The sequence below is a fragment of the Scomber scombrus genome, chromosome 16 (genome assembly GCF_963691925.1).
Source record: "Scomber scombrus chromosome 16, fScoSco1.1, whole genome shotgun sequence".
Taxonomy (NCBI): Eukaryota; Metazoa; Chordata; class Actinopteri; order Scombriformes; family Scombridae; genus Scomber; species Scomber scombrus.
Window position 1 is genome coordinate 27,506,115 of NC_084985.1, and position 27,565 is coordinate 27,533,679.

General features: G+C 38.6%; 1 protein-coding gene and 3 non-coding genes across 4 annotated transcripts; all 4 read left to right on the plus strand.

The window, feature by feature from the left end:
• The first annotated feature begins 1,350 nt into the window (after positions 1-1,350).
• On the plus strand, positions 1,351-1,424 carry trnat-agu (transfer RNA threonine (anticodon AGU)). The gene has a single exon. It is a non-coding gene; the product is annotated as a tRNA-Thr (tRNA).
• Positions 1,425-1,764: 340 nt separating this feature from the next.
• Positions 1,765-1,838, plus strand: trnat-ugu (transfer RNA threonine (anticodon UGU)). Its single transcript has one exon. It is a non-coding gene; the product is annotated as a tRNA-Thr (tRNA).
• Positions 1,839-2,855: 1,017 nt separating this feature from the next.
• Positions 2,856-2,929, plus strand: trnat-ugu (transfer RNA threonine (anticodon UGU)). Its single transcript has one exon. It is a non-coding gene; the product is annotated as a tRNA-Thr (tRNA).
• Positions 2,930-12,220: 9,291 nt separating this feature from the next.
• LOC133996047 (syntaxin-12-like) lies at positions 12,221-27,345 on the plus strand. Its single transcript, XM_062435588.1, has 10 exons — positions 12,221-12,302; positions 12,888-13,020; positions 16,278-16,347; positions 18,060-18,159; positions 19,637-19,774; positions 21,941-21,984; positions 22,600-22,705; positions 22,807-22,879; positions 24,698-24,780; positions 26,381-27,345. Exons 2-10 carry the CDS (start codon positions 12,921-12,923, stop codon positions 26,471-26,473), a joined length of 807 nt encoding a protein of 268 aa, XP_062291572.1. The 5' UTR covers positions 12,221-12,302; positions 12,888-12,920; the 3' UTR covers positions 26,474-27,345.
• Positions 27,346-27,565: the final 220 nt, after the last annotated feature.

Sequence of the window (27,565 nt, forward strand, 5' to 3'; positions counted from 1 at the left end):
ATCTTCTGATTACTGGACAACCCGCTCTACCTCCTGAGCCACCGCGACCAACACAACACTGTGGTTTAGGTCAAAGTATCTGTCTCATAAACAGAAGATTCTGAGCTCATTTCCCAACAGGACCTCTCTAATTCATCCTTGTACCATTTCTAAACAGAGAGAAATGCAACAACAAGCAAAATGCAAGAATGTAGCAACTGTAGTCATGAATCCTCAACGGAAGAACATCTATTCATATAAACAAGGGCAAATATCTATTCAATAGATAGACTATCTATACAACAGATACAAAGGAATACAACAGATTCTATTGTATTCCTTTGTATTGCAGGCTGAGATTTGACGGATGGGATGATTATCTCAGTGAATGGGAATCCGCTTAATGCTGGATGTCTTTAGAGCCAGCTTTGCCACAACAACTTACCAGTCAATAGGCAGCTTAGGCTTCTATTTCTGATTGGATTACAAGAAGTAATGTTGTTACCTAATGTTGTAACTTTACCACTTAATTTGATCCTAAAAGATTTATCTTGTACACATGAGGCACTGTAGCTTAGGTCAAAGCATCTTTCTTTTCCTTGATCCCTGTGCTAACGTGTTACAGTCCATTGAAATCCCAAGGCTGTTTTTTTAACCAACGCTATTGACATTGATAATAGATGATTCTGTCCATCCAAAGCCAACACTTTTCAAATAATAGCTTTCAACAGTATGAAATTGGCAAATACAATATGGTATCGTTAAATTATGATTGTAGTTATAGACGATAAATCTGCAACCCACAAAACCCCAACACCCACACCCTTACTGTCTGCCTCACCACATTTGGCACACTACTTCCTGCATAGAGAGTGAATTTTGGCAGTGGATATAAATCCCAGAATCACACAATGTGTATGTTATGTGAGGGATGCTAGGCTGCAAGATTGAGGGAGTTCTGCAAAACAGCTGTACTAACTTCTCCTCTTCATTCTGCAAAAACCCTGATTTACATCTGGATACCAGGGGATTGCAATGACCAGTCTGATAGCATAAAACCTGCAGTGCTGTTGCTTCTGAATACTGTAACACCAGTCAGCAATGTAGTTTCGTACAAATACTGATGCCTGGGTGAAATCTTGCTAAAAGGCTCTCTGAAGGCATAATTACTCAGCTTGCTCGCCGTTTATTTGTGATACCAAGAGATAAACAGCAAGTCCAGATTGCAAGAACAAACAGTAGAGTTTATGACTGGCTTCCATTATTTACATCCTGCAGAGACTTTTTTGTTTACGTAATTTCAATGTTGTATTTAGGCCATTTGTGACTGATGGCAACCTGAACTATACTGCCAAAAGTTAGAAGCATGATGGCGTTGTGGCTTAGATGGTTAAAGCGCCTGTCTAGTAAACAGGAGATCCTGGGTTCAAATCCCAGCAATGCCTGTCTGATAATCCTTGAACCATATGCATTAAATGCAGTGTGTTTTGTTTCTGAGAGGTGTCAACTCATATAAACAGGAACATATATTTTTACAGATTCCATATTGCATAGGAGACTGAGATTTAATGGGCAAAACAATAGCTGCCTCAGGGTATGAGGGCCTTTTTTTCTGTGTCCACCTCGTATAACACCATCTAGAACGAGTATAAGGAGGTCCACAGCAACTGGCTGTATCATTTCTTGTTGGATGACAGGACTGAAACAGAAATGCTGTTAGCTACCTTGATTCCAAAAAGTTTTTGAGATTCTATACTTTATACATAAACCACTGCCCATCCATCAGGTGCTGTAGCTTATTCGGTCAAAGCGCCTGTCTTGTAAACAGGAGATCCTGGGTTCAAATCCCAGCAGTACCTTCTTATGTTTCTGTTAATCTGTAGCTATAAAACACAAGCAAATCGAAGCCATTAGCTCAACAGACAAGGAAAAAAGCAGCAGTACTAACTCACTCTACAAAGTTTTATATCAAGAGACCGCGGGGATTGCCGTGAACGACCTAATAGTATTGTGATGACCTCTCTGCTTTACTTGTTGCTGCTGTTTTTTGTCTCCAGGGGCAAGTACCTGAGGGCAGACTAATTAGCAACATGGGACACACCTACTGTAGGCCTGCTGAGCCCTGTGTATGAACCTGGAGAAGCAGCCAGTTCAGGCTATCCTGAGTTTTTCATCATACACCTAACACACATACAGCATACACTCATTCATCCACTTCCTAGTTTACAGACTCACTCCCCAACAATTTGTTATTTTGTTTAGTTTTGAGTGTTTTAGTTTTAATGTACTTTATAATATGAATACATGTGTGACTTGTTTGCCAAAGTCTAAAGCTAGGCTGTGATAGTATGAGAAGCACTGTGTTAGCTTCTGGGAGAGGTGCTTCCAGTTTGGTAGAGTAATATTATCCAAGTAAAATCAGTTCTGTTGTGAAATCATTCAGTATTCTTAACTGTTAACTGAGATCTTGGTGCTTTGAGACCAACAGACCACCAACAGATATCTCCAAGTCGAATAGCCAAAAGATAGAATGTTAAGACCACTGAGAAACTGGGGTATGTTTCTCTATACAACAGTGCAGGTTGTGACATTTAACTTCACATATAATTTACCAGATAAACTGAAAATGAATAAATATATTTATACAACTTATACATGTTTACCTTAACTTTAACTGTATTTACTGGTCACCCATGGCCACAGCAACATTCAGTTTGTAACCAGGTATGTCTGATACAGCCATGTTTTGTTTAAAACCTGACAAGGACCACTTGAACACTTCATTATCATCTTCAATTCACTTAAACAAAAACCAGTCTGTAAATAGCTGATATGATTCAGTGTCCAAACATATTTAAAATGACCATAACACCTACGGCACTGTGGCTTAATTGGTCAAAGCACCTGTCTTGTAAACAGGAGATCCTGGTTGTGAATCCCAGCAGTGCCTGCCTTTGTGCTAATCTGCCATGGCTGTGTGAAACCTCTGTCAGCTCACCACATACATTAATGTGAACAAGACCAAGAATCTACACAGATAACATCCTTTCAAGTGGCCAGAGACATTATCATCCTTTGACTGAAGAATGAATTTGCCAAATCCTGTGTTCAGAGCCCTATAGTGTCTTGATAATGTTTCTGTGTTGACTTATACTATATTTGCAAAAACCACCAATAAACCAATTAGTCAATAGATCAGATTCTTTAGCTGCTTAGCTTCAACATACAGTACTAGCATAGCTCTGTAAATCACTGATACAACTAAGCTGTACCAATGGACCTTTGGTGTTTCTATTTGTACACTACCTGTACACAAGATATATCAAAATCTAATGGGCAGATTGTTATTAAATCCACCGGCATAATTGTTCTCCCGAGAGGACAAACCCTTATTATTTTATATAACTAAACAAGACTTATTTTGTTTTACAAACCTGGATCTAACCCCATTTCTGTGCCAGTGGGTTGATCAGATACAGTGAACACTATCGAGGGTATTTCTATCTATCAGAACCCTTAGTTTCATTGCCACCACATCAGGGAGCATGGATCAGAGCGGTAATCCAGCTTGCCACATTGCATGCTGGGAGCTCAGGTTCCTCCGAGGCTCCTACATTTCCATCAGTTGCCTTTTTTTTCGTCTTACCCCCAATGTGCCTCTGTTTCAGATGAAGTGCGCCGCTCCTTGGATAATAAATAACGCGCTCTGAATGAATTCACAGCACACATGCAGAATTTGATATGGCAGACATCAAAGATAGAGGTGGTGTTTGCACAGAGGAGACTAAGGGCATGATAAATGTATGGAAATCCCTGATGCTTATGTTACCATTTTAGACCTACTTGTAATGCCACTCACATAGAATTTTTTTCTTTCAACCTTCCTTGGAAACTGTCTCTTTCACCTGAACCTGAATAACAATCCTGTCAAACTTGAGTAGCACAGTGAAAGACCCTCTCATCTTGACAACTCACTGTGGATGGAAACACCACTCGGGCCTAGTTGGCACATTCCCTGGGACCAAAGCGCTTGATGGCCCTTAAAGGTTTTACCACAAAGTCATACAGTGCGTCATCTGACCGGGTCAAGAGGCAAACGTGTCTATCACGGGTAAAAACCCTGCTGTCATGGTGAGAGGGATGTGATCATCATAAAAAATGGAGATAATAAACGCTTACGGACTGTCTTTCCTCAAAGGCATTTACAGTGTTGCACTCAGTTACACAAGAAACGCAAAAGAAGTAGTTGTGTGAAGAAGGAAAAAGAGAAAGCTTCAAACCATACCTTCTTCTTAGGGCTCTCACTTTAAAAAAAAATGTTGAACAAAAAAAAAAAAAACTTTAATCACTCACTGCCTCATGATCTGTCCATGACTACAGTGCAAGTCCTCCTGGGGGAACTCCACCAATGTCACACATCAGCATATATTTCCAGGTGTTGGGGAGTCCCACTGCAAATATAACAAATGCAGTGTAATGGATTTTGTTTCTTGAGACAGTGCTGTGTGAAATCTGATAAAATACCTCAAGTGAGTTTGCGTTGGTTGGGGTTGAAGTCTACAGGTTTGAAAAGTAAATCTGGGATTGTGGGTTTAAAAAGAAATGAGGTTAGAAGATTTCAGTGGCCTGGCCTTTTTCTCAGCTGGAGGCTAGCAGTTCTCTATAGCAGCTACATATAGCCAGGGGCACCAACAGGGTTTTTTGGCCCCATGAAAAGATATCACATTGGGCCCCACCACCACACACAGATCCCTCCAACCATGCACAATTTCTGTAAGCGCACCTCTACCTGTGAAGTCTTGCAACTCTCTTGTAGTCCAATACTAACTGTACAATATTTACTGACATTGAGCTGTGAAAATCAATGCTTTAGTTTAATTGTAAATTAAATATTCTATTACTGTTGATTGATGATGATATGTTAATAAAAAAAAAGATGTAATATTCTAATATTTTTGTAGGGCCCCTGTCAGTTACAGGACCTTAGAATTGTTCTAACTTTTCACCCCCATATGCCGTCCCTACATTGAGCAGCTGCAGTGAAGTTTTCTGCTCTGAGTGTGGACCCCTTTAAGGCAGACACACAAAACTCTCTCTTCTGAAAAGCAGCAACACAGAGCCTGTCTGATCCAAGTTCAGCACCAGGTAAAGGGTGGTTATTGGGTGTCTTGAAACAGTGAAACTATAGATGGCGTGAGTGTTTATGTCTGTCATAGCAACAGTGGCGAGAGAGAGTTCAAGTGAGAACTTAACACTCGCAAGAACTACTGTTCTCACCATATTGCTACATTTGCTAGGGTTCCCACCCAGGTGGGCTACTGTAGACATTTGATATGTTATGGGGGAATCATATAGATTGTGTATACATGAACATAGTGTGACTTGACACTGTCGCACCATCTGCACTTGCAAGCAAAACTGTACAAAGTCACGAATCAAACCCATCAACTTCCGAAGAAACCAACTTCGGAACACCTTGGCATGTGCAGAGTGGTAACTGCACATGCCACGTAATGGCAGTGTCCCTGGTTTGATTCCAGCAAGGGACCTTTGTTGCTAGTCATTCACGTGTTTCCTGTTGGCCTCTATACCATGTACTGTCAAATAAAGGCAAAAATACCCAAATATACCCAAAGATACTAACTGCCCAGCATAGTCCTCCCTATAGTGGAAGGCAGCTTCTGTATGGCTTTACACTGAATTGGTTGATTTGTGAATCCAGAACATCCTAGATGCACCATGGCACAGGAGAGACTGTTGGAGCTGAACATCCTCAGTATTCAAAATAAACACATTTCTCTTGTGTTACATGAACAAAAACGTCTTGTGAGAAAAAATCAGGGACCAGCCATTATGAGTCAGACATTGTTATAGGAGTACAATGCTAAATTGTCACAGCAGTCGTGTAAGTTATGGTGAACTTGATAGCCAACAGTTCCGTATTTACACATCCAGCAGACACACAACAATGTCAGCATTGATTTGGACTCGTGTTTGTGTCCAATCTTTCTACTGGTCACTGCCAACTGCTACACATTAAAACAGCTGCTTTTAGAAGCCAAACTGATGAGGGGACTGAGACTAATCCAAAACAATAAAACTAAAACAATGAGCTGAAAGATATTAAAAAGCGTTGTAGAGCTGAGAGGAACTGCTAAGGCCAAACCAATCCACTGTTAGGGTGTACTCACACTAGGGAGTCCATATCATGCCCGAGCACGTTTGAGCCCTAAAATCCAGTTTGTTTGACTAGTGATCGGTCTGTACGGTTCAGTTGGACTCGGGAACAGTATGCATTTGAACACGGAGCTGGAACATGATGTTAATGACCAGACTGTCCCATTAAATCTATACGGCATGTGTGAGGGCTGTGTGTCATCGTGACCAAAGCAACTCCAAACCACAAAGTAAGTAAAATGATGCGCGCTCGGGCCCTGAACATTATATGCAATGTGAGCGCAGGGCAGCGGGGGAGTAATGGGAGGGGGGGCAATCCTGCTTGGGCACAATACAAGGCAACCAGGCCTAGTGTGAGTACACCCTTTGTCTCTGTAAGCCAAAATTGCTGCACTTACCTGCAAGGTCTGACTTTTGCTCTGTGATTCTTTGAATTATCAATAAACAAAACCACCTTTCAATTCTACTTCTATTTGCTGTTTCTCTTATTTATCATATCCCACTTTTCCACTATAGGAATCAACAATGAAGGTTCTGAAGCACATAAGCAATTGTTTTGGGTTTAAGCTGTTGAAGGCTGATATTTTTGACCATATTTGATATAAACATTATCACAATTTGCTACACATTTAGTAGTCATGTAGAATTATGGTAAATGGACTGTACTTATAAGAACTTTTCTAGTCTTTTGACCACTCAAAGCACTTTTACACCACATGCCACATTCACCCATTCACACACATTCATACACCACTGGCACAGTCATTGGGAGCATTTTGGGATTTAGTATCTTTCCCAAGGACACATCGATATGCGGACTGGAGGAGCCGGGAATTGAACTGCGGATCTTCCACTCTATCTCCTGAGACACAGCCGCTATTACTGCTACTACTATTTCTTTCACTTCACCTGTGTCAATACAGAGTATACTTCCAGACTCTCCCCTCCTACCTGATATCCTGTTGTGATATTTCACACATGTTCTCTATAAATCAGAGGGGCAACTGTGTGGTCGGCCTTTTTTTTTTTTTTAGAGGAGGATTTATGGGAAGAAGATTCAGGTAGAGGAGGGGAGGACATACCAAAGGAACAGCTAATCACTCCCACATGTCAGACTGGCAGAAAGCTGACTGATATGCGTTGCCAGTAAATAAGGCTTTGACGTCTGCTGGGAAAAAACAACACTTACTGTAGAGTGAGGTTCAAGGGTTGGAGAAGAAGTGTATACAGAGTCTGACCAGAGGGTTGATGGGTTGATCAGTGAGGTGTTTGGGTTGCTGAAGTGCACCTTAAGTTTGAAGAATGGAACTTATTGGGGAACTTTATCACTAAGAGCAAAACAAGGTAGTGGTTGTTAAAGCATGGTTTGATCTGTAGATCATTTCATTTTTAAATCTTCAAATACATTATCACATTTAGCTCAGACTAACAGAGATATCACATAATTCCACAAGAACACACATTATTGATTTACTGATTTACTTAATTATAACAGATAGATAGATAGATAGATTTGTAGGAAACATAATGCGGGCTGGATTAGAAAATGATTAGAATATGGTATCAGAATTATCATAAAAATGCTGTTTAACATATTTGGCAAGTCACAAAAATGTTGATGCTGAATGTATCAGTAAATGTTCAGTGACCAAGCCTTTAATTTATATTTCCCACCAAAATATCCGACCTTGCAGTATAATATCCTCTGGTAATAACTACAATAATATTAACCTTGTTATAATTATGTTTAGGCACTGGCAGCACATGGTTAGTGTTAGGGAAACATTGTATGCCTGGGATCATGGGATTCAGGATGGTCATTAATACAGGAAGCGAAAACAATAACCAAAGCCTCAATTTAACCATGAATATATAATACTGTAACTTTAACCAAATTATAGTAACCCCCTCAAAAAAAAACAAAAAAAACAAAAACACAGTATTAAAAACAGAAAAGTCTGAATGCATTTTGATGCTTAAATGCAAATCTATCATGATAGAGCAGTTGCTTTCATAAACCTTTCATAATACTGAAGATTGTACTTTCCAGGGGACACGTATAAATTCGGAGTTATGACAACATCAAAGTGGATTTTGTGCAGACATGCAACAAAAGAAAACAATCCTCAGATTTGTTTTTCTTCCTCTAGAGTGTCTGCTTCGCCTCTGGTTATGTGTGTGCAGCTCTCAGACCTCTGCAGACATTTCCTGTCCTCTGAAGTGGCTCCAGGGAGACCTCACCTGAGGTGAAACTGCCAGACAGTAGGGATAAACAAGGATCTCTCCATTCTGTAGAAGGAAGTTCCTTTTATTTTCTGGTAATGAAAAAGCCCAACGTTATGTTCCCTTTTCATTTTGCCACATAAAAGAAAAATGGAAGTGGACACAGTAAAGCAAACTGCGGCCTAAAGGATGCTCTGACTGCAGCAGAGCCTCGGGGCAGAGAGAATCCTCTTTGTGTGACCCAGCAGAATGAAAGCACTTAACTTAGAACTCAGCGGTGAAGACAAGGATTACAGCGGACGCATGGCTTCTTTTTACTTCTCACTGCTGAAAAACCACAATGAGCTTTTATTGCAATCTGAAAGAGAAGGATGGAGTGAACAATGCTTGCAGCACATCTGAGAGGCTGCCCATGTGGCTGGGTTATATATGAGCACAAGTCTGCATTTAACATGGCAGACATTGCTTAATGTTGCAATGTATAGGGGGCCTACCCCTCTTCTGTACACTGAATATACTTGATTTACAGTAATTCAATTCAATTCAAGGACACAGATTCTACAGCCTGAAGCTGCATATGTTGGGCCTGGCACCAGGCAGGACAGGGACAATTGATTTAATATGAACAGCAACATGTTGCTAAAAGTGCAGTGACATGTACAAAACAGAAGTAAGGAGTAAGCTAACAGTTTAATTACACCCACCATTCTTTGTGAAAAATTGTGTGACATACTGTCACCCTTTCTTTCCTTTCTTTGCCAGAATAATGGTATTAAAGGTGGAGCTGAAATCCACAAACAGGATCCTACGGGAAGGCTCCTGCAGAGACCAGGTGCTGGAGGATGATTCACAAACCTGTTGGCTCTGTAGGCGAACAACAGGGGGTCCAAGAGTGGGTCTGTGATAGATTTAAAGTGGGACAGTACAAGTCGCACAAAAGACTTCACTACCACAGAGGTCAGGGTGACCCATCTGTAGTTGTTGAGTCCTGTCGTCCTTGGTTTTTTGGGGACGGGGATGATTGTGGAGGTCTTCAAGCAAGCTGGTACCAGGTATGTCTCCAGTAAAGTGTTAAAATGTTTGTGAGCACCAGAGACAACTGATTGGCACAGTGCATCAGGGAGGAGGGAGAGACAGGGGAGAGGTTGAGAGTCTGATCCAGCTCTTTGCAGGGGTTCTATCTCTTGAACAGCCTGGTATCGTCCCCTTCACGAACTTCAAAAATACTACATACTGTGTTTTAGCTTCACATCAGCAAGTCCTCTGTAAGACTAGGATATTACCAGTATGAGCAGATCATCCCATTTTGTTTATGAGGATGTGGCCATCTAGTGGTGAAAAATGAGAACTGCTGGCAGCTTCATAAAACAATAGTCAAGACAGTTAAGACAGTCAGACAAGACTGTGTTAAAACAACAGTCAGCTGCCCAAATGAACATTGAAACGTTTTTCTCTTGCTGTAATCATTCCTCCTGTTCATACTGACCATTAGAAGATCTCTTCATAATGCACTTACAATGGAAGTGATGGAGGACAAAATCCACAGTCCTCCTTCTGTGTAAACATGTATTTAAAAGTTGATGTGAAGCTAATATGAAGCTTCAGCCGTCTGAATGAGTCAAATCTTCATCTTCTATGTTTCAGCGTTACAGTGTTTTTAGTGTCAAAGTCTTTTTGTTACTATACTTCCACCACAGCTCAACAGGGAAACACTAAGAGGGAATTTGATGCTAAAAAGACTGTAAATGTGTCAGATATCACTTGATATGACTAACTCACACTGATGAAGCTCAATAGAAGCTGATCATCTACTTTTAAATGACTGTGTGGACACACTGTGGATTTTGTCTTCTATCACTTTACATTGAAAGCACATGTGAAGCAGATCTTTTAATAGTCAGTATGAACAGGAGGAATGATTACAGAGAGGAAAAACTCTTTACTGTTCATATGAACACCTGACTGCTGGTTTAGGACACAGTTGGAAAATTGTATTCAGTTACTTAATTTTGCTTCATTTGAGCTTGGCCTTGTTCCAGTCTCTACCATTACAGACTCACAGATGCTTGACATGTGTCCTGGTTAAATCTCAAAGAACTCAGAGCCGTAAACTCAGGTCAAATGGCTGACCATTTAACCATTTTATCCAGTTTCCAAAAGTCTGCAGTTCAGCACTTCTGAATAACACACAACATATAGCATTGTGACAATGATAATTACCAGTGTTCTTTATCCTGCTGGTATCTTATTTCAACACCCTTTTAACTTGAAGTAAAATCTGCTTTTTCACCATCTAAAAGTAATAACCGAGATGCATGTTCCTTATTCCATGTCCCCACTGGAATCATTTTGTCACTGATATTCCATGTCAGAAGGTTTGGCTGTTGCCTCACAAATATCTCATCATCAATATAATGAAGGTGTCGTTTAATCTTATGTGCACATTCTACCCTTGGAAATATTTTCTGAAAAGATTTTAAAATGCTGTGGCCAGGGGTTTAATGAGTTTATTAATGTTAATGCTGATTTTGCTTTATTATTATTCTACATGTACTGTTTGGATTTTTAAGTGACAGTAGAAATAACGGGAAACAAGCACATCATCAATCTCATAATTATCTTAGTTAAGTTTCGTATCCATAAGTTACCAACAAAAAACACTATTCTTAGTTTTACATAAAGAATGTGAGCAGTACTTACAGACCATTTAATCTTGCACTGATAAGAAGGCTGTGAAAATGTTAATGTCTTTATTTTAATATTTCAAGATTCAGTTTATTGTCATTTCACTAAGTATTTAACCATGTGCAATATGCAATATGTAACTCACTTACCTCATTGAATACTGAAACCATGTCAACCCCTTATGTTATTGTGTTCACTGTTTACATTTTTAGTCCTGACACTATGTCTGTCATGTGTGTTGTTTATGTGCAGCTGTACTATTCGGCACTTTTAGCCCGAGACCTATTTCCTTTGTGACAATAAAGTTAATCATATTTTATTTTATTTTCATACACAGAATAAAATGAAATGTTTCTCACCAGATCCTGTTAGTGCATTAAAAAGAGATAGTCATACATAAGTACTAAACATTGTCATAGGGTGGATTAGGGTAGTGTGGGACACTTTTTGCAATTCTGACTTGTTCACCATATTTACATATGAATACAATACATTATATCAATACCTAATATCGTTATGAAATCCCTGAGATGTTTCCTTGTTTAATCAGAAGATAATTGTTAGATATTGTACTCAAAAGGAAAATGGCACATATATTATTATGTTCCTTATTATCCTTATCCTTCCTAGAAATACTTTAATTTACACAAAGCAGTCTTATCTGCCAAAACTTTCTGAAATGCGTGTACCCATATTTGGTCAATTAATTTAGTTGGCCTACATGTTTTTAGATAGGTTAAAAAACTAGTAGCCTGAATGTTCACATGTAATGTTAAACAATATAATTTACACAGTTTGCATACACTACTTAGCTTTAAAATAACTGAATAGAAAAATAAATAAATACACTGGAGCCTAGTTGTCCCACATTAGTCAATGTCCCACATTATCCTAATCAACCCATCAAACAGTTTAGCAGCAGTTCAGAGTTGAGAAAAAGGTCGGTTAGGGTTTTTTTTTTTTTTTGTGTTTTTTTACATATATATTTATTTTTTAATTTAACTTAATTTCTGTGGTTTATGTGTTGTTAGCTTTTATATATAGTCTATGGTTGTTAGTGAAACCCTGTGGCACAAACATGTTATTAAATTAAAGAGAGAGAAAAAATCCTCTTCCGGAACCAGTGGCCCCTCCCACTTCACCGGGGTGACGTATACGGAAACGTCACGGATCCGGAAGGGCAGTGTTTCAACGGCAGGAGGAAAAACATTACGTCTATGTGTTCCTTTTACAACTAGGCAAGTATTCCATTATTTTACATATCAATACTTTACCATTACTGACTATATATTATTATTTACACGTTGTTATGAGTACAGAACGCGCTTAGCTCAGTTGTTTTTTCCGTTACACTGAGGCTGATGAGTAAGCTAGAAAGCTAACAGCTGAGCCCAATTCTGTCCAACCTCCTGTTACTCTGCGTGGATAAACAGAGGAGGGTGAACAGCCATTTATAGCTTAATATGTGGTCCACAAATGTTGATACACTCCATGTTAACAAGACGTTCCTGTCATTAGTAAACACACATCACGTTACATTCTATTTGTTTCGACATTAGCAGGCTAACTTGTTAGCTGGCTAACAGTTATTCTGACTCTTTGGTCAATAAAACAATGAAACCTGAAGTGTTAACAGGTTAAAGTGACACGTAGATACAATGAATTAACTTGTATAACTAGTTTACAACAACTGTTTTTGTGTAACTTGTCATTGTTGTGCTCATCATTGTATCTGCCTGTTCCAGTCATATAGTGAACATGGCAGTTATCAAAGATCACTTTTGAGTGGGGTGTAAATAACTTTTCTCCCTGTTTGTCTACAGTCAAAGCTCATCTCAAGCCACCACAAAGCAGACATGTCGTACGGTAAATCAGAGAGTTACCACCCCGTCCCAAGGGACTTCACCTCCCTCATACAGTCATGCAGCGGCAACATCCAGAAGATCACACAGAACAGTAAGTGCTTCATCACTGTGTATCAGTACTTCCTGAGTGAGACTGAGTGTTACAACCTTTAAAATGTTAAGGAACAGAGAAGTAACAGCAGAGATAACCAGGGGAAGAAAAAAGTACCAAAACCAAGGATTTATTTAACAACTTGTCCGACCATGTCCCAATGTGGTTCCTCACTCAATCAGGGGTGCTGAGCCGAGGGACGGGGTGTGAGAGTGCTGTGTCAGCCTGCAGTTTGCCTCACTCTGCTACATCTACTCATTTATATAGGCAAAGAGTTTCATCTGCAGTGTAGGATTTTATTTTGGAGTATTGTATCTCTCTTAAAGGGTAACTACACACTAAATCATGTCCAATAATAAAGGTGTTGAATGTAAAAATTATATATACTTTGATTTAAAAATTGAGTTCAGCCATATATCATGACGTAATACATAAGTTTCTGCGGTCACATTTATGAGTATAAACAGTGCAATACTGGCTGATAAGAGACAGTAAACGGGTGACATCATGCCACTCATAAAAACCTCAATTATGCAAATAACCCAGATTTATTCCTTTTCATAGAAACTTTTACAAAGGCCCATGAATGTGTTTTATAATGAGTGTCAGAGCTCCAGCAGACTAACAGATACAGAGAGTCTGACAGCAGCTGCTCATGGCTGGTTACCAAAATCTCATATCCCGAAATGTTCATTTATATCTCGATAATGATAGCTTTCCCAATTAGAGCCCGACCGATATACTGCTCAGCCGATATAGACCTATCACAGATATATTGGTATCTGCGTTTATGTTGTCCGATATGTGCTGATATTTTTTTAAAGGCTGCATTTAATCTATATTTGATCCTTTTTCTTAATTCAAGTTTAATATATACGTAGATGTTTGGGTTTTTTTTTTGTAATATGTGTTTTTTGTTATTTTTTTAGTTATAGTTATTTATAATGATTAAATTCCCAGTGTAGTTTACTGTTTCAGTACTGATGTCATTTTATACAATGAAGTTTATTGTCAGATGGTAAAATATCACTGGCTTCATTTCATATCTTTGTGATAAGCCTTTTCAAGGGATCATGCAAAAAAAGTATGTTTATGTATTTTTTTAATATATAAAATTATCAGGTGATATATCTATATCGGAATTTATAAAATCCTTAGTATGGGTATCGACATCTGCCCCAGAAATCCACTATCGGTTGGTCCCCAATTCCGATATAGCACATTTTACTACAATGAATAAATAGTCGGTCCGTGCAGCTCCCTTGTGATGTCTGTGGATTTAATTACATCACTCTCCTTGGATTTTACTCCCCAGGCTTGTGATGCACTTGCAGTAAAGTAACGAAAATTGTCGTCAGCTTGAGTTGACTGTTCAGCCCCGCCTGGGAGGAGACGAGCAGTGTGAACTGAAATGACAGCAAAACTCAGCACACTGAGCTGAAATGAAACAAATGCACATACATTTGGTAAATAACATTAATAAAGACAGACTCTGCCGTGTTTTGCTGTCATTTATAGTTGTTGTCTCAGTAGATCAGCTGTTTAGATGAGCAGCAGTGCATGACGTACGCTCCAGACTTTTTTTGTTTTTTGCAAAGTGAGGGAAATACTCGATAAGCTTGCACGTCATTAGGTATCATGTAAACGCTATATATCACACACCTGTAATAGTTGCCCTCCACTCCACTTACATTCTTAAAATATGTGTGTGTAGTTACCCTAAAAGGTGACTGAACATCTGTAGTTCTTCGCACATATGTCAAAAATAACTTTGTTCAGCTACTTCTGCTTTCAGTCGCAGTTTCACTGTCCATGTGAGACCCAGTGAGGCTGAGCTTTGTGGTAGATTTTGTTCATCAGTATTACTGTGATTTTGATACCTTATATGCACATGTATCTGGTTAGTAATTCACTGCAATGCAAGGAAGCTGCCACAATCAGGTGCTGCAGCCGATCAAGATTTGCTGTATAGACTGAATCCAAATAGACACTGGGAGATGCAGACTCATGTGTAAGACACACTAATTGTTTAAATGTGAGGATAACAGCGCAGCGTCAGACAGGATCTACTGGAAGACAGTCAGAGTGTTGTAGCTACAGACAGTCACAGAAATTGACGACACAGCTCCACCAGTTCACAAGCATCGCTGTTGAAGCACTGTGGCTGTTTAAAAAGAGGAGACAGAGGAACAAGATGTAACAAAAGTCCTCATCTAGGATCCAACCGATAACACAGCACTGACTGTGTTTGGTATGGTGTGTCAACCACCAGCACGCCCCAAACTAAACCATGATCCTATCTGAAATCATTTGAGGTTAAGTTAATTGATAATGTGGTTTGATATTACACACATACAAAATATCCATCAGGCTTAGTTTAGCATTAGTTTGTTAGGCAGGAGAAGGTTGGGTTTTATCCAACTAAGAATCAAGTTGGAACACCTACAATATTGATGTACTTAAATTAAAATCCATGATTTAAATGACATTGAATTATGTGAAGCACTCAGCCTGAAACTGTGTAAATCCACTAGTTACTGTGTGGACTGTAACTGAAGTCATTTTAGTGCTGAGATCATCACAGTTTAACAGCCTGTGTGTTATATAGAACTGAACAGACCTGCACATATTCTGCATATAACATAGTTAGAATCAGTTTATGTAGAAACAGTTTGACAGGATGACACTGGAATAATAAACTGAGCTGATAAGCTGATGAGCTGATGACTGAAGTTCAGCCAGAAATCATCGACTGATCTGTGTGTGTTTCCACCCCTACATAATGATGATGTAGAAACATGTTGTGTCTATAGATAATACCAGCATGTTTGGTATTTTAGAAATGAGGAAACAGAAGAACATGTATTCATGTCTCAGAGGAAACAGGAAATCAGCAGTGTTAACATGGGCAGTGTTCTTATTACTGACATCTGGTTTTGATTTGGATTTTAATAGTATTTTGTCCTAAAATGAGTAAACATGTTAAATAGTGTGTGGTGACAGCATGTTAGAACAATCCCTTTTGTAAAGTTATTTCATCAAAGCTTATAAGCTGCAATAAGGATATGTTTAGCAATATTACCTGTGGCTGGTCTGGACAGGTGTTGTGTGTGTGTCTGTGTGTCTGTGTGTCTGTGTGTCTGTGTGTCTGTGTGTCTGTGTGTCTGTGTGTCTGTGTGTCTGTGTGTGTGTGTGTGTGTGTGTGTGTGTGTGTGTGGCATGCTTCAGACTCTCACTGTGTGCTCTCCTCCTCACAGCTGCTCAGATCAAGAGTATGGTGAACCAGCTGGGGACCACACAGGATAACAGTGCATTCCAGGATCGACTGTATGTATCAACCGTATTCACTCACTCACTTACTCACTCATTCACACACACTCTCTCTCACACACTCTTTCACACTCACTCACTCAGTCCCTCTCTCTCTCTCTCACACACACTCTCTCTCACACACATTCACACAATTTCACACACACACACTCTCTCACTCAAACACTCTCTCTCACACACATTTTCTCTCTCTCGCTCTCTTTCACACACACTCTCTCTCACTCAAACACTCTCTCTCACACACATTTTCTCTCTCTCGCTCTCTCTCACACACACTCTCACACACTCTCTCCCACTCAAACTGTCTCTCTCACACACTCTCTCACACAATTTCACAATCATAGTATGTCTCACACACACACACACACACACACACACACACACACACACACACACACACACACACACACACACACACACACACACACTCTCTCACACACTCACACACACTCTCTCTCTCTCTCTCTCTCTCTCACACACACACTCTCACACTCACACACACTCTCTTTCACACTCACTCACTCAGTCTCTCTCTCTCTCTCTCACACACTCTCTCTCACACACACTCACACAATTTCACACACACACACACACACACTCTCTCTCACTCAAACACTCTCTCTCACACCCATTTTCTCTCTCTCGCTCTCTCTCACACACACTCTCTCTCACTCAAACACTCTCTGTCACACACATTTTCTCTCTCTCGCTCTCTCTCACACACACTCTCACACACTCTCTCCCACTCAAACTGTCTCTCTCACACACTCTCTCACACAATTTCATAATCATAGTATGTCTCACACACACACACACACACACACACACACACACACACACACACACACACACACACACACACACACACACACACACACACACACACACACACTCTCTCATACACTCACACACTCTCTCTCTCTCTCTCTCTCTCTCTCTCATACACACTCACACACTCTCTCTCTCTCTCTCTCACATACATACACTCACACCCTCTCTCACTCTCAAACTCACACTTTAACACTCACGCTCTCTCTCTCACACACACACACACACACACACACACACACACACACACACACACACACACACACAACACACACACACACACACACACACACACACACACACACACACACTCTAAAGCACACTAACGTTTAGTCACCTTGTATTGCAACAGACAGGATTCATTTGAAGGATTTCCACACAGCTGACAGACAGATTTTAATCTTCTGACTGAAAATTTAGACATGGACCATCCCACATTTGTAAAGGCCTCTCACTGTGTCTCAATATAAGTGTTTGTGTTTCAGTGTCTTAGCAAATACAATACCAATAAGAGTCCAATCAGATATAAACATTTAAAGAACAGACTAATCTTCACCTTAATTTACAGCTCCTGTATCAAAGCTGTGTCTACTCACATGTGTTTGTCTGTAAACCAGCTCCATACATGCTGTCTCTTTAACCCTTAAGCCAGGTTTATAGTACTGCGTCTACTTGACGCTGGAGGTACACCGATGCCTCGATGCCGTCTTGAACCTTTTCCAAGTTCTACATCAGGGTTGATGCTGAATGACGCTGTGCAATTCACCACCAAAACGCTGGGGGTGTGAGGTTCCTGAAGGGCCTGAAGGGTCTATCGTGAAGAAGTGTATGTTTTAAATGATGCTGTTTGTTTGACCAGCAGTGATGTGTTGTTTCTACAGGCAGCAGATACAGCACTCCACCAATCAGCTCGCAAAAGAGACCAACAAGCACCTGAAAGAACTGGGCTCCATCCCTCTGCCCACGTCACCCTCAGAGCAAGTGAGTGTCACTTACTAAAGCCAGTATCACCAGTGTACACTGAGGGACTCCAGCCTCTGCAGTCAACACACACACTTGCCTCATTCACCACACTGTTAATGTTACACTACCACAAAATATTTTACTAAAGAGAACTCAGCAATATGCCCCAAAAAAACGTCTAATCTCTTTCTTTTCATAATGTTTATTCCACAAACACAAGGACACAAGATGTCTCCTACTTAACTGTAGAGTCCATTGTGAGTGTTTGGAGGCTTCATGTTTCCAAATCATACTTGTTTAAGCTAAATATTGAACTGTGATTGGCTCCAAACTAATTGTGATGTCACAAATCCTGCTCAAAGGCCTGCCCTTAAAAAAAATCAGACTCTCAGTGAGAACAGAGAAACTTTCCTCTTCCAGCAGATGTACATTAAAACCAACTGTGTACATACATCATCCTGCACAGTGGAGCTCAAACATCACACTGTAGGAACAATAAATAAGACACATCTTTAGGTAATCTATGAAGGGCAGTTTAAGAGGATAAGGGAGTCGCGGCTTCTCGGCTGTTGTAAAGTGAGGCCAGAAAATGAGTAAATGTCATTTGAATATCAGCTCAGAGCAAAGTCTCCTCTGTAGTCATGACCCACAATCAGAAAGCAGCAATTACAGTCAGTTTTGGCTCATCAGCAGTTCCACCTCATCACCTTTATTATGTGCTTCTCACATCATCTCTCTGTGTCTGAACACCAAGACTATACTGATCCCACTATTTGAGGCTTTTAAAAAATGTGATTATTTTTTAACGGAAAAGGTTTAGGTTATGTCTGACTTTCATCAAAACATTCATATTTCTCCTGTAATAAGCTCTTTATAGCAATTACAGATTATTTATTATTAGTTATAGACTAGTGACAAATGGTGTTACAGATGTGTTATTCAAGTTCATGTTTTTGTATATATATTAGCACAGGTGTGTTTCTCTCTTGTGTGTCTAATAAAGGCCATAATACTGAATCTATTTAGGATTACTACATAAGATACTGCTTAATGTAGTATATTAATCATTCAGAATACCAAAGACAGTTTTTATATCATTAAATTCAGGCACATTTAAAAAAATAAAGTCATTGTTTGCAATATAAATGCACAATTATGAGATTATGTTAATGATTTGTTCTCTTGGAGATATAGTCATTATTCAGTTCTTTGTTCTTTCTAGACACACACAGTTGTCTTACACTCATTACTTAAAATGAAAAACAGTCTTGTTAGAACAACATAAACCTCTTTAACCATAGTCATTATAACAGTTACTCCAGGTGGTGTCTTATCTAATATAACAAATGATTTTCCTCCAACATTCTCATTTAGATAGAAATGATGAACCTGACTGTAATTTGGCCTTCTTCATTGTTATCTGTATCTTATTTTTCCTTATGTTTCTAACTGGTCTGATAATTTTTGTGTCTCTTGTCGTCTCGGCGGTGTCCAGAGGCAGCAGAAGATCCAGAGGGACCGGCTCATGAATGATTTCTCAGCAGCTCTCAACAACTTCCAGGCAGTGCAGCGACGTGCAGCAGAGAAGGAGAAGGAGTCAGTAGCCAGAGCCAGAGCTGGATCCCGCCTATCAGTAAGCTTCAATAATTCACCTGATTACAGTAATGACTGAGGAGTCATTTATGTCAGTCATGTCTTCATAATCTCTATTTTGCAGGTTTGGTAACAGTCAGTAGAGCCGAGTGATATATTGTATTAATTCGATTGTTTTGCATGATGTTTAAAATGTCCAAATCTTAAAAATGGAGTTATTAGAACATGCATGAAAAGGTTACTTTAGGTCAAAATGTAACGGATAATAGCTGGATAAATTAGCTGTCTTAAGTCACTCATGCATGCTTGACTCATGCAAGCTTTTTCTTTTTTTTTTTTTTCTGTTGAACTAGTTTCTAGTGTAGGACAGTAGTGACAACATGAGATCATATAGTTAAAGCTACTCTTACGTTTCTTGCATTTCACACAGCACTTTGAAAAAACTTGAACAGCAACAACCCCTCCTCCCTCCTATGTCCCCCCCCGGCCCCCTCCGCGAATGCGAACGCGCACTAAAATAGTTTTCTTTTGTCGGTCATTGTCAGTCGCTCGTGTCTGTTTACGGCTATCTCCGTGTATTATCGGATTCGAATGATATGATTGGTCAGAGTTTTCACTGAATATTATGAGAATGGATTAATGATTAGTTTCTATGCCTGGTGGATCTCTCTAACATTTTAGAGTGCCATTACCTTATTAATAGCATTTTAACCTAAACAAAAAAATTTGTAAAAATGTAACAAAGGTAAGGGTAGCTTTAACAAAAGCCTTAAATTAAAATAGATTTCACATGTTAGATGGCTTCAGGTGTGATGACAGCTTTACACTCTCTTAGCCAGCTTCATGAGGTCATCGCCTGGAATGCTTTTCCAACACATACTGAGTACCGGCTGCTGTTAACTGGTGATTTCCCAGGCTGGTAAATCTAATGAACTTATCCTCTACAGCAGAGGTCACTATCAGCCCCTTTAACAAGGCACACCTGTTACCTGAAAACCAATCCAGGAGATGACCTCATGAAGCTGCTTAAGATACTGACACTAGTGTGTAAAGCTCTCATCAAAGCAAACAGTCTAAAACATGAAACATAGTGTGGTTTGTTTAACTATTTGGTTTACTACATAATTCTACATATTATTTCATAGTGTAGAACAGTTCAATCAATCAATCAATTCATCTTTATTCATATAGTGCCCAAATCACAACAAAAGTCATCTCAAGACACTTTACACATAAAGCAGGTCTAGGCCACATTCTTTAAATAATTGTCAGTCAAAGAAGGAAAGAAAGAAAGAAAGAAAGAAAGAAAGGGGCATGTCCAAACTTTACATACATAAAGATAGCTGTGATGGAGCTTAGGAGACCCTCTCTGTAGGATCAGTAATACTAACTGTGGATACATTCAGTAACAAGTGAAGACGTTATGTCATTTATACATATATAAGAATAATATATATAAGATATTTTCTATATATATATATATATATATATACATATATGTGTGTATATATATATATATATATATATATATATATATATATATATATATATATGTATATATATATATATCAGTAAAGAGTTATATCAAGAAGATTTTTTTGTGCTTTAGTAATTTACTACTGGTTGAACTATTGGTTGGAATGGTGATGACACAGCAAAAATGTTCAGCTCTGAAACAAAGAAAGCAGAAGTGATTATCTAAGTTCAACTAGTTCATTACTTATGAACATATAAAACACTGTTTCAGTAAATCTTTTTCTACATTGTGTTTCTTTAAATAACTAAACTAACTGTCTTTACTTATCAATAAAATAATTCCAGATTGTTATTTAGTTAGTTAAGTTAGTTATAGTTATTTATAATGATTACATTCCCAGTGTAGTTTACTGTTTAAGTGCACTGATGTCATTTTATACAATAAAGTTTATTATCAAATTGTAAAATATCATGCCTTTATTATATAAGTGTTTGATAACTACATTTAAGGGATCAATGCAAGAAATGTATGTTTATGTATATATTCTTTATATATAAAATTATCGGCTGACATATCGATATCAGAATTTTTTTATTCCTTAATATCAATATCAGACCCAAAAATCCAGTATCGGTCGGGCTCTTACATACATAAACACACATAGAGCACAGTTGTATGATAGATGTAACATTGCAGAGAGGTAATAACTGGGTTTCTCTTGTCTTTCAGGCTGAAGATGCCTCTCGGGACGAAAAGCTTGTTTCCTTTGAGAAGTAAGTGACTGTCATTCATTCAGAGTTTCCTTTCATCTGTCAAGTTGTGTTTAATATTCAATCAATAACAATACATTTTGAAATGAATAATTAAAGTAATACATACAAATAAGTATACAACCATGAAATAATACTCTCTAATACAACAGTTTTAATAGTGCAGCATGGTCAAAATCATATAATGCCTCAAAATATCAAACCATGAAGAATAATAATGACTCATGTATATGACTTATGTTTATTGACTACTTTCTATTGCAGTTCATTATTCCCTCTCCATTAGTGTCAGTCAGGTAGTCCTGTTGTTTCTACAAGCAAGACATACATGCCATTCATTAACACATAGATATAATCATGTACAGCAATAATACAGCCTGAACTTGTGACAGAGTTCTAGAATATAATATGGCATTTAGAAGAAGGTTACTTTGATGTTTTATTTTTATACAATATACTAGAGAGTGAAGAGTGAAAACAAGAACAACCGGAGCAGGGAGGAAGTTTGTATTTAATTTAATTGGCACAGTTTGGAGTCTTTAATAGTTGCAGAGTGTGTGTTCACACACGATTCCAAACCCTCACTCATGTTTTAAATGTTATCTGCTTTGTGTGAAGTCAAGACGACTGGGGTCAGATGACCATCCAGACAGAGGAGGCTGCCATCACAGAGGAGGATCTGGAGCTCATCAAGGACAGAGAAACCAACATCAGACAGCTGGAGGTCAGCCTCGCTTTACATACCAGTACCCCCCCCCCCCCCCCCCCCCCCCCCTCATATGGTGGGATCACAACTGATTCTAACCTCCTGTCTGTCTGTTTCAGTCGGACATCTTGGACGTCAACCAGATCTTCAAGGACCTGGCAGTGATGATCCATGATCAGGGAGAGATGATTGGTGAGTAGCACTACAGCTGTTTATCTGTACAGTACAGAACACATCAACACTGCTGCTCCTGTTATTTTCCATTCAAACAACAATAAATATCAATATAACAATGTGTACTGTAACATGATCAACATTTATTATCTGTCAGTGACTTAACTTTTTATTATGAAGATAATGGATTTACTACATGGTTATTTCATCCATCGCTTTCTCACTGTTACAGGAGATCTTATTTTATCTTAATGTTAACAGAGTCAAATAAAATATTGTCTTTCTTTTCAGCGGAGTGGAAGAAAGGGCCCACTGTTAGAGAGTGTGTGCTGTGTTTCCTACATGCAACCATGCAGAATAACAGAAATCATGTGTGTAAAGGGAAAAAAGTTGAGCTTCCAAAGGTCACTTTTTTCTTCCAACAGTTGTGAGCCTAGAAATTCATGTCATTCAAGTTTAAGTTCAAAACAAGTTAATTTCATTGCCTTCTAAAATGAAAACAACCATAACAAAAAGATTCATATGATCTTTGTCTGATCTGCCTTCACTATTGTTAATATGTATTTTTACATATGGCCTAGCAGTCATGTTTTGCTGGCTAAGGTGCCACACTGTCTAGAACACTGTCTGTAGAATTGCACATATCAGACCAGAATAGTTGGCAGAGCCCCAGAAGGATGTATCACATTATGCTTCAAATACTTCCTGGAAATATCTGACCTTTCAGTCTTGCACTTGGGTCAAATCTTGGTCAGTGTCTTATGAATGCAGACCTGGTCCAGGCTTGTAATAAAACATGTATTAAGAGAAAGAATTCCTGATTGAACTAATCTTTGCCGAAATCAAGAACATCACAGAAACATGCATCATCAACTACGCTTAACATTTAGTTGAAGCAACTAAAATGATCATGTTTATTGTTAACTATGAACAGATGCAGATCTCTGTCAGATACTTCATACACCTGCTATAATGTCCATTTGCACACATTCACATAAACTTAACAGGTTGCTTATCAGAAAATGTTAATGTTAAGTTCATAGAGAAGGGTAGGTAAGGTAACGTATTGATCCTCCTAGGAGGAAATTCAAAATTGACACAACTGTATTATTCAAAAGAGATAAAAAAATAAAAATAAAGTAAAATACTATACAATAAAAACGATCTCCAAATACTATACAATAAACAATAAATATACAGTACATTAGTGGTAATGCTTAATGATTAATGCTGATGTTTTCTTGTCTTGCTCTGTCTCTTTTTTTCTTTTAATCTTTTTTTCTAATCTTCTTTTTTTTTACTTAGTTTTTATTTTTTATTTTAGCTTTTATTAAACTTGATCTCTTTCATTTCATTTTACTCTTATGTCTTTTTAATCTATTTTAACCTAGTTTTTTTTAACTCTAACTTTTAATAAACCTTTTTTTTATTTTCTCTTGTTTATTTTACTCTACATTTTATAAACATGTGTATAATTCTTATTTTCTCTTTCATGCATTAGTCTTCTTCTTTTTCTTTGTGATATGTTCTTTGTTTTTGTTCCTTTTCTTTATGTTGTCCTTGGTCTACAAGTGTTCTGCTTTATTATCAGCTTGTCAATCAGCTGTGACGCACTTTGAAGCCTGTATGAAAGCTGCTGTATGAATAAAGTTTGATCTATTGATTTTTTCTGTTCATCACTAGCTGCAGTAGACATGTAAGAAAAAAAGGAAAAAAAGAGAGCACAAGTAAAGAGTGGAGCTCTTTATTTTAATCGTGAATACTCCACAACCTGAACCGTTTCCATGGCGACTTCATTAGTTTTCTGCTGACCTTGCTGTTTGTGCTGTTCTACAGACAGCATCGAGGCGAACGTGGAGAACGCCGAGGTTCACGTGGAACGAGGAACAGAGCAGCTGCAGAGAGCTGCCTACTACCAGGTGAGTGTGCAACTGGACTCTATTTTAGTGTCACTGGTTACTCACTGTGCGTCTCAGTGTGGGAGGAGAAGTGATGAAGATGTTGGTGATCATGCTGCAGTCCAGTGCAGGTCGAAAGCTCATCACACTCACTCGCGAACCCGTTAATACATGTTTCTCTCAGCTAGTTTTGATTTCACCTCATAGAGTTCAAAACAGTACCATACAGTCAGTGTATGAACTATATCATGGCTTTCAGAGATTGCTCACTTTTTTGAGGGGAGGTGGGTCTTGCACGTACCTCAAAACAGGCATGAAGTGGTATATATGATAATCAAACATTACTGTCTGATACAATACGGCCAACCAGAGCACAGCATGCAGTGATGTACTGTATTACAAATAAGAAACAGAGAGGTTGAGCTGGGGAGCATCTCCAGCATCCTCCCTTATGTGTGACTCATACATCCATAGTAGACTCATTTTACACATGATCCATGATAATGAAAATACAGGAAAATAGGAAAAATAGTATATTGACAATATTTTAGAGTTGTTGTGCTTCATATCACAGCTCTCATAAGTCACTCCTGACTTTGTCCTGAAGCTCTTTGACAAATTTACAACATAGCACAAAGTCAGGAGGTTATGACATGTGCATTCTCCTGCATGTGCAGCGGCATCTTCTATACAAGCTCAGTAGTCTTTGCAACCGTTTCTATATCAACTACATTAAGCATTGAGTATGAGGTGAAGGGACAGGCTACACTCTGCAACACTGTAACATGTTTTTAATAGTTTTGGACAATTACAGAGGTCTCCAACACCATGAGATGATACATTTGGACATAAATGCCCCAGCACTTTAAGTAAATACATCAGCACTACCTATCCTTTAATAGACCAATACATAATCTATAACTCACTGCACAAGTACACACATCAGCAGTTTACCTTACAAAAGCAGCTTTTTATGATTGTATGTTTATAAAGATGTTAAATATGTCTTTGTCTTCATGTGTCTGTTTTTAAGTGTGAACAAGACTGATCTATTGAACAGCATTTTGCTCCTATGTATGATGAGAAGGGCTGGGAGATATAGATCAAATCAAATATCACAATATTGTTGACCAAATACCTTGATATCGCTATAGAAACAATATTGTAGAGATAACTATCGGTGCTTTCACAAAATATTCACACAATGAGATTTTTGATAAATAATCATCAGTAATGTAGATATAATGACTAAGTGGGTAAAGGCAGATTATAGAACAGTCTGTTACATTTTTACTGTAATGCAGCCTTTAAAGCAGGAAAAGACATCACAATATTACCATATTCTATGAAATCTGTGAAATATCATGATATCGATATATTATCAGTTTATTGCCCGGTCCTGGTCTCATTTCACAATATCGATATAATCATGATATATTGCCCAGTCCTAATGTGTGTGTTTGGAAGTGACAATAAATCACACACACACAGATTTCCTTCACCTGATTTCTCAGTATAGACACACAGTACTTGTAAGTTGGAACCAAAATAGAGCACTCTGAGTTATGTCATTTAGTGAAGTCCCTGCCAATAATCCAATGGTCTCTGCTTTCTATTACAGCAAAAGTCCCGGAAGAAGATTTGCATCATCGCTATGGTCTGCTCCGTCGTGCTCGTCGTACTGGGCATCATTATCTGGCAGGCGTCTAAGTGAGTTCACTCCACATACACATGCGCTGTGCCACGACTACGTTTTACTCTGCCCCCCCCTCACACCTGCAACTACCTGCTTGGAATCACAAGAAGAGGCAAATAGACGCCGATCACTTCACCGAGGTCGACGGGAGTGGCTGAGGGATGCTCGGCGTGGGAAAAAAAACAAACACTCATCTGTACCGATCAAGTCTGGTTTTTGTAAAATAGCTGAAAAATATCCTATTTAAACAGAGATGAAGGAGAGAATGGAGGACTGGAGGTGGTGTAGGGGAGTGATTTAAGATCTAAGATTCCTTAATTTGCATCATTCTTCTTTTTTTTTTTCGTCTTATTTACTGCACTAACACTAGCCGTCACTGTATTTCAAAATATCAAAAAATATTATTGGGAATGATTTCAGAACAGGCAAAATGAAGAAAAAAGAAAAAAAAGGCTTGTTAAAAATGAAATAAATTTGTGATTTTTAAGGGGCTGTAAATTTATTTTTTTGTTACCTGTTCTATGTGGAACCCTTCAGATGTTAATAGTATGTGGAGTGCCACGGTTTGAAGTTGTAGCCGTGTTGCTCGGGCTTTATGTGTCGCACATCTGAGCTAAAACCACAGGGCTCCGCTGCAGCTCCGGGGCCTTCACAGTTAACTTCTACACGGGACCTGAATGACTCCTGGAGGTGATGGCGGACGCGATTGTTATATAAATGTTGTGAACTGAAAGCTCTGACAGAATAATATTATCAGTCAAATCCATGTCTGTAAATATTACAAAGTGCTGCGTTATATTCTGCAAAATAACATTATGGATCTCAAACAGAACATTTTTAATTGATTTCTATGGCTCCTGTCAGTATACATAATAAATGTCTTAAACACTTTTGATTTTCTGGAAGTTTGTCTCATGGAGGACCAACAAGCAGCACCACCAGAGGTTAAAGGTTGCAGTGTGTGGAATTTAGTAACATCTACAGGGTCCCTGCAGCTCCTTAAAAAGTCTTAAAATGTCTTCAATTTAGTTTTTGATATTCTAGGTGTAAAATGTGTTTACATGTGTGGAACTGTAGGAGTTAAGATGTTACATTAGATGTGAGCTGGTG

Coding starts and splice junctions, on each gene's coding strand:
- LOC133996047 (XM_062435588.1), top strand. CDS start 12,921: ATGTCGTACGGTAAATCAGAGAGTTACCACCCCGTCCCAAGGGACTTC. Junction 22,706..22,806: donor CCAACATCAGACAGCTGGAG/GTCAGCCTCGCT, acceptor TGTCTGTTTCAG/TCGGACATCTTGGACGTCAA. Junction 22,880..24,697: donor TGATCAGGGAGAGATGATTG/GTGAGTAGCACT, acceptor GCTGTTCTACAG/ACAGCATCGAGGCGAACGTG.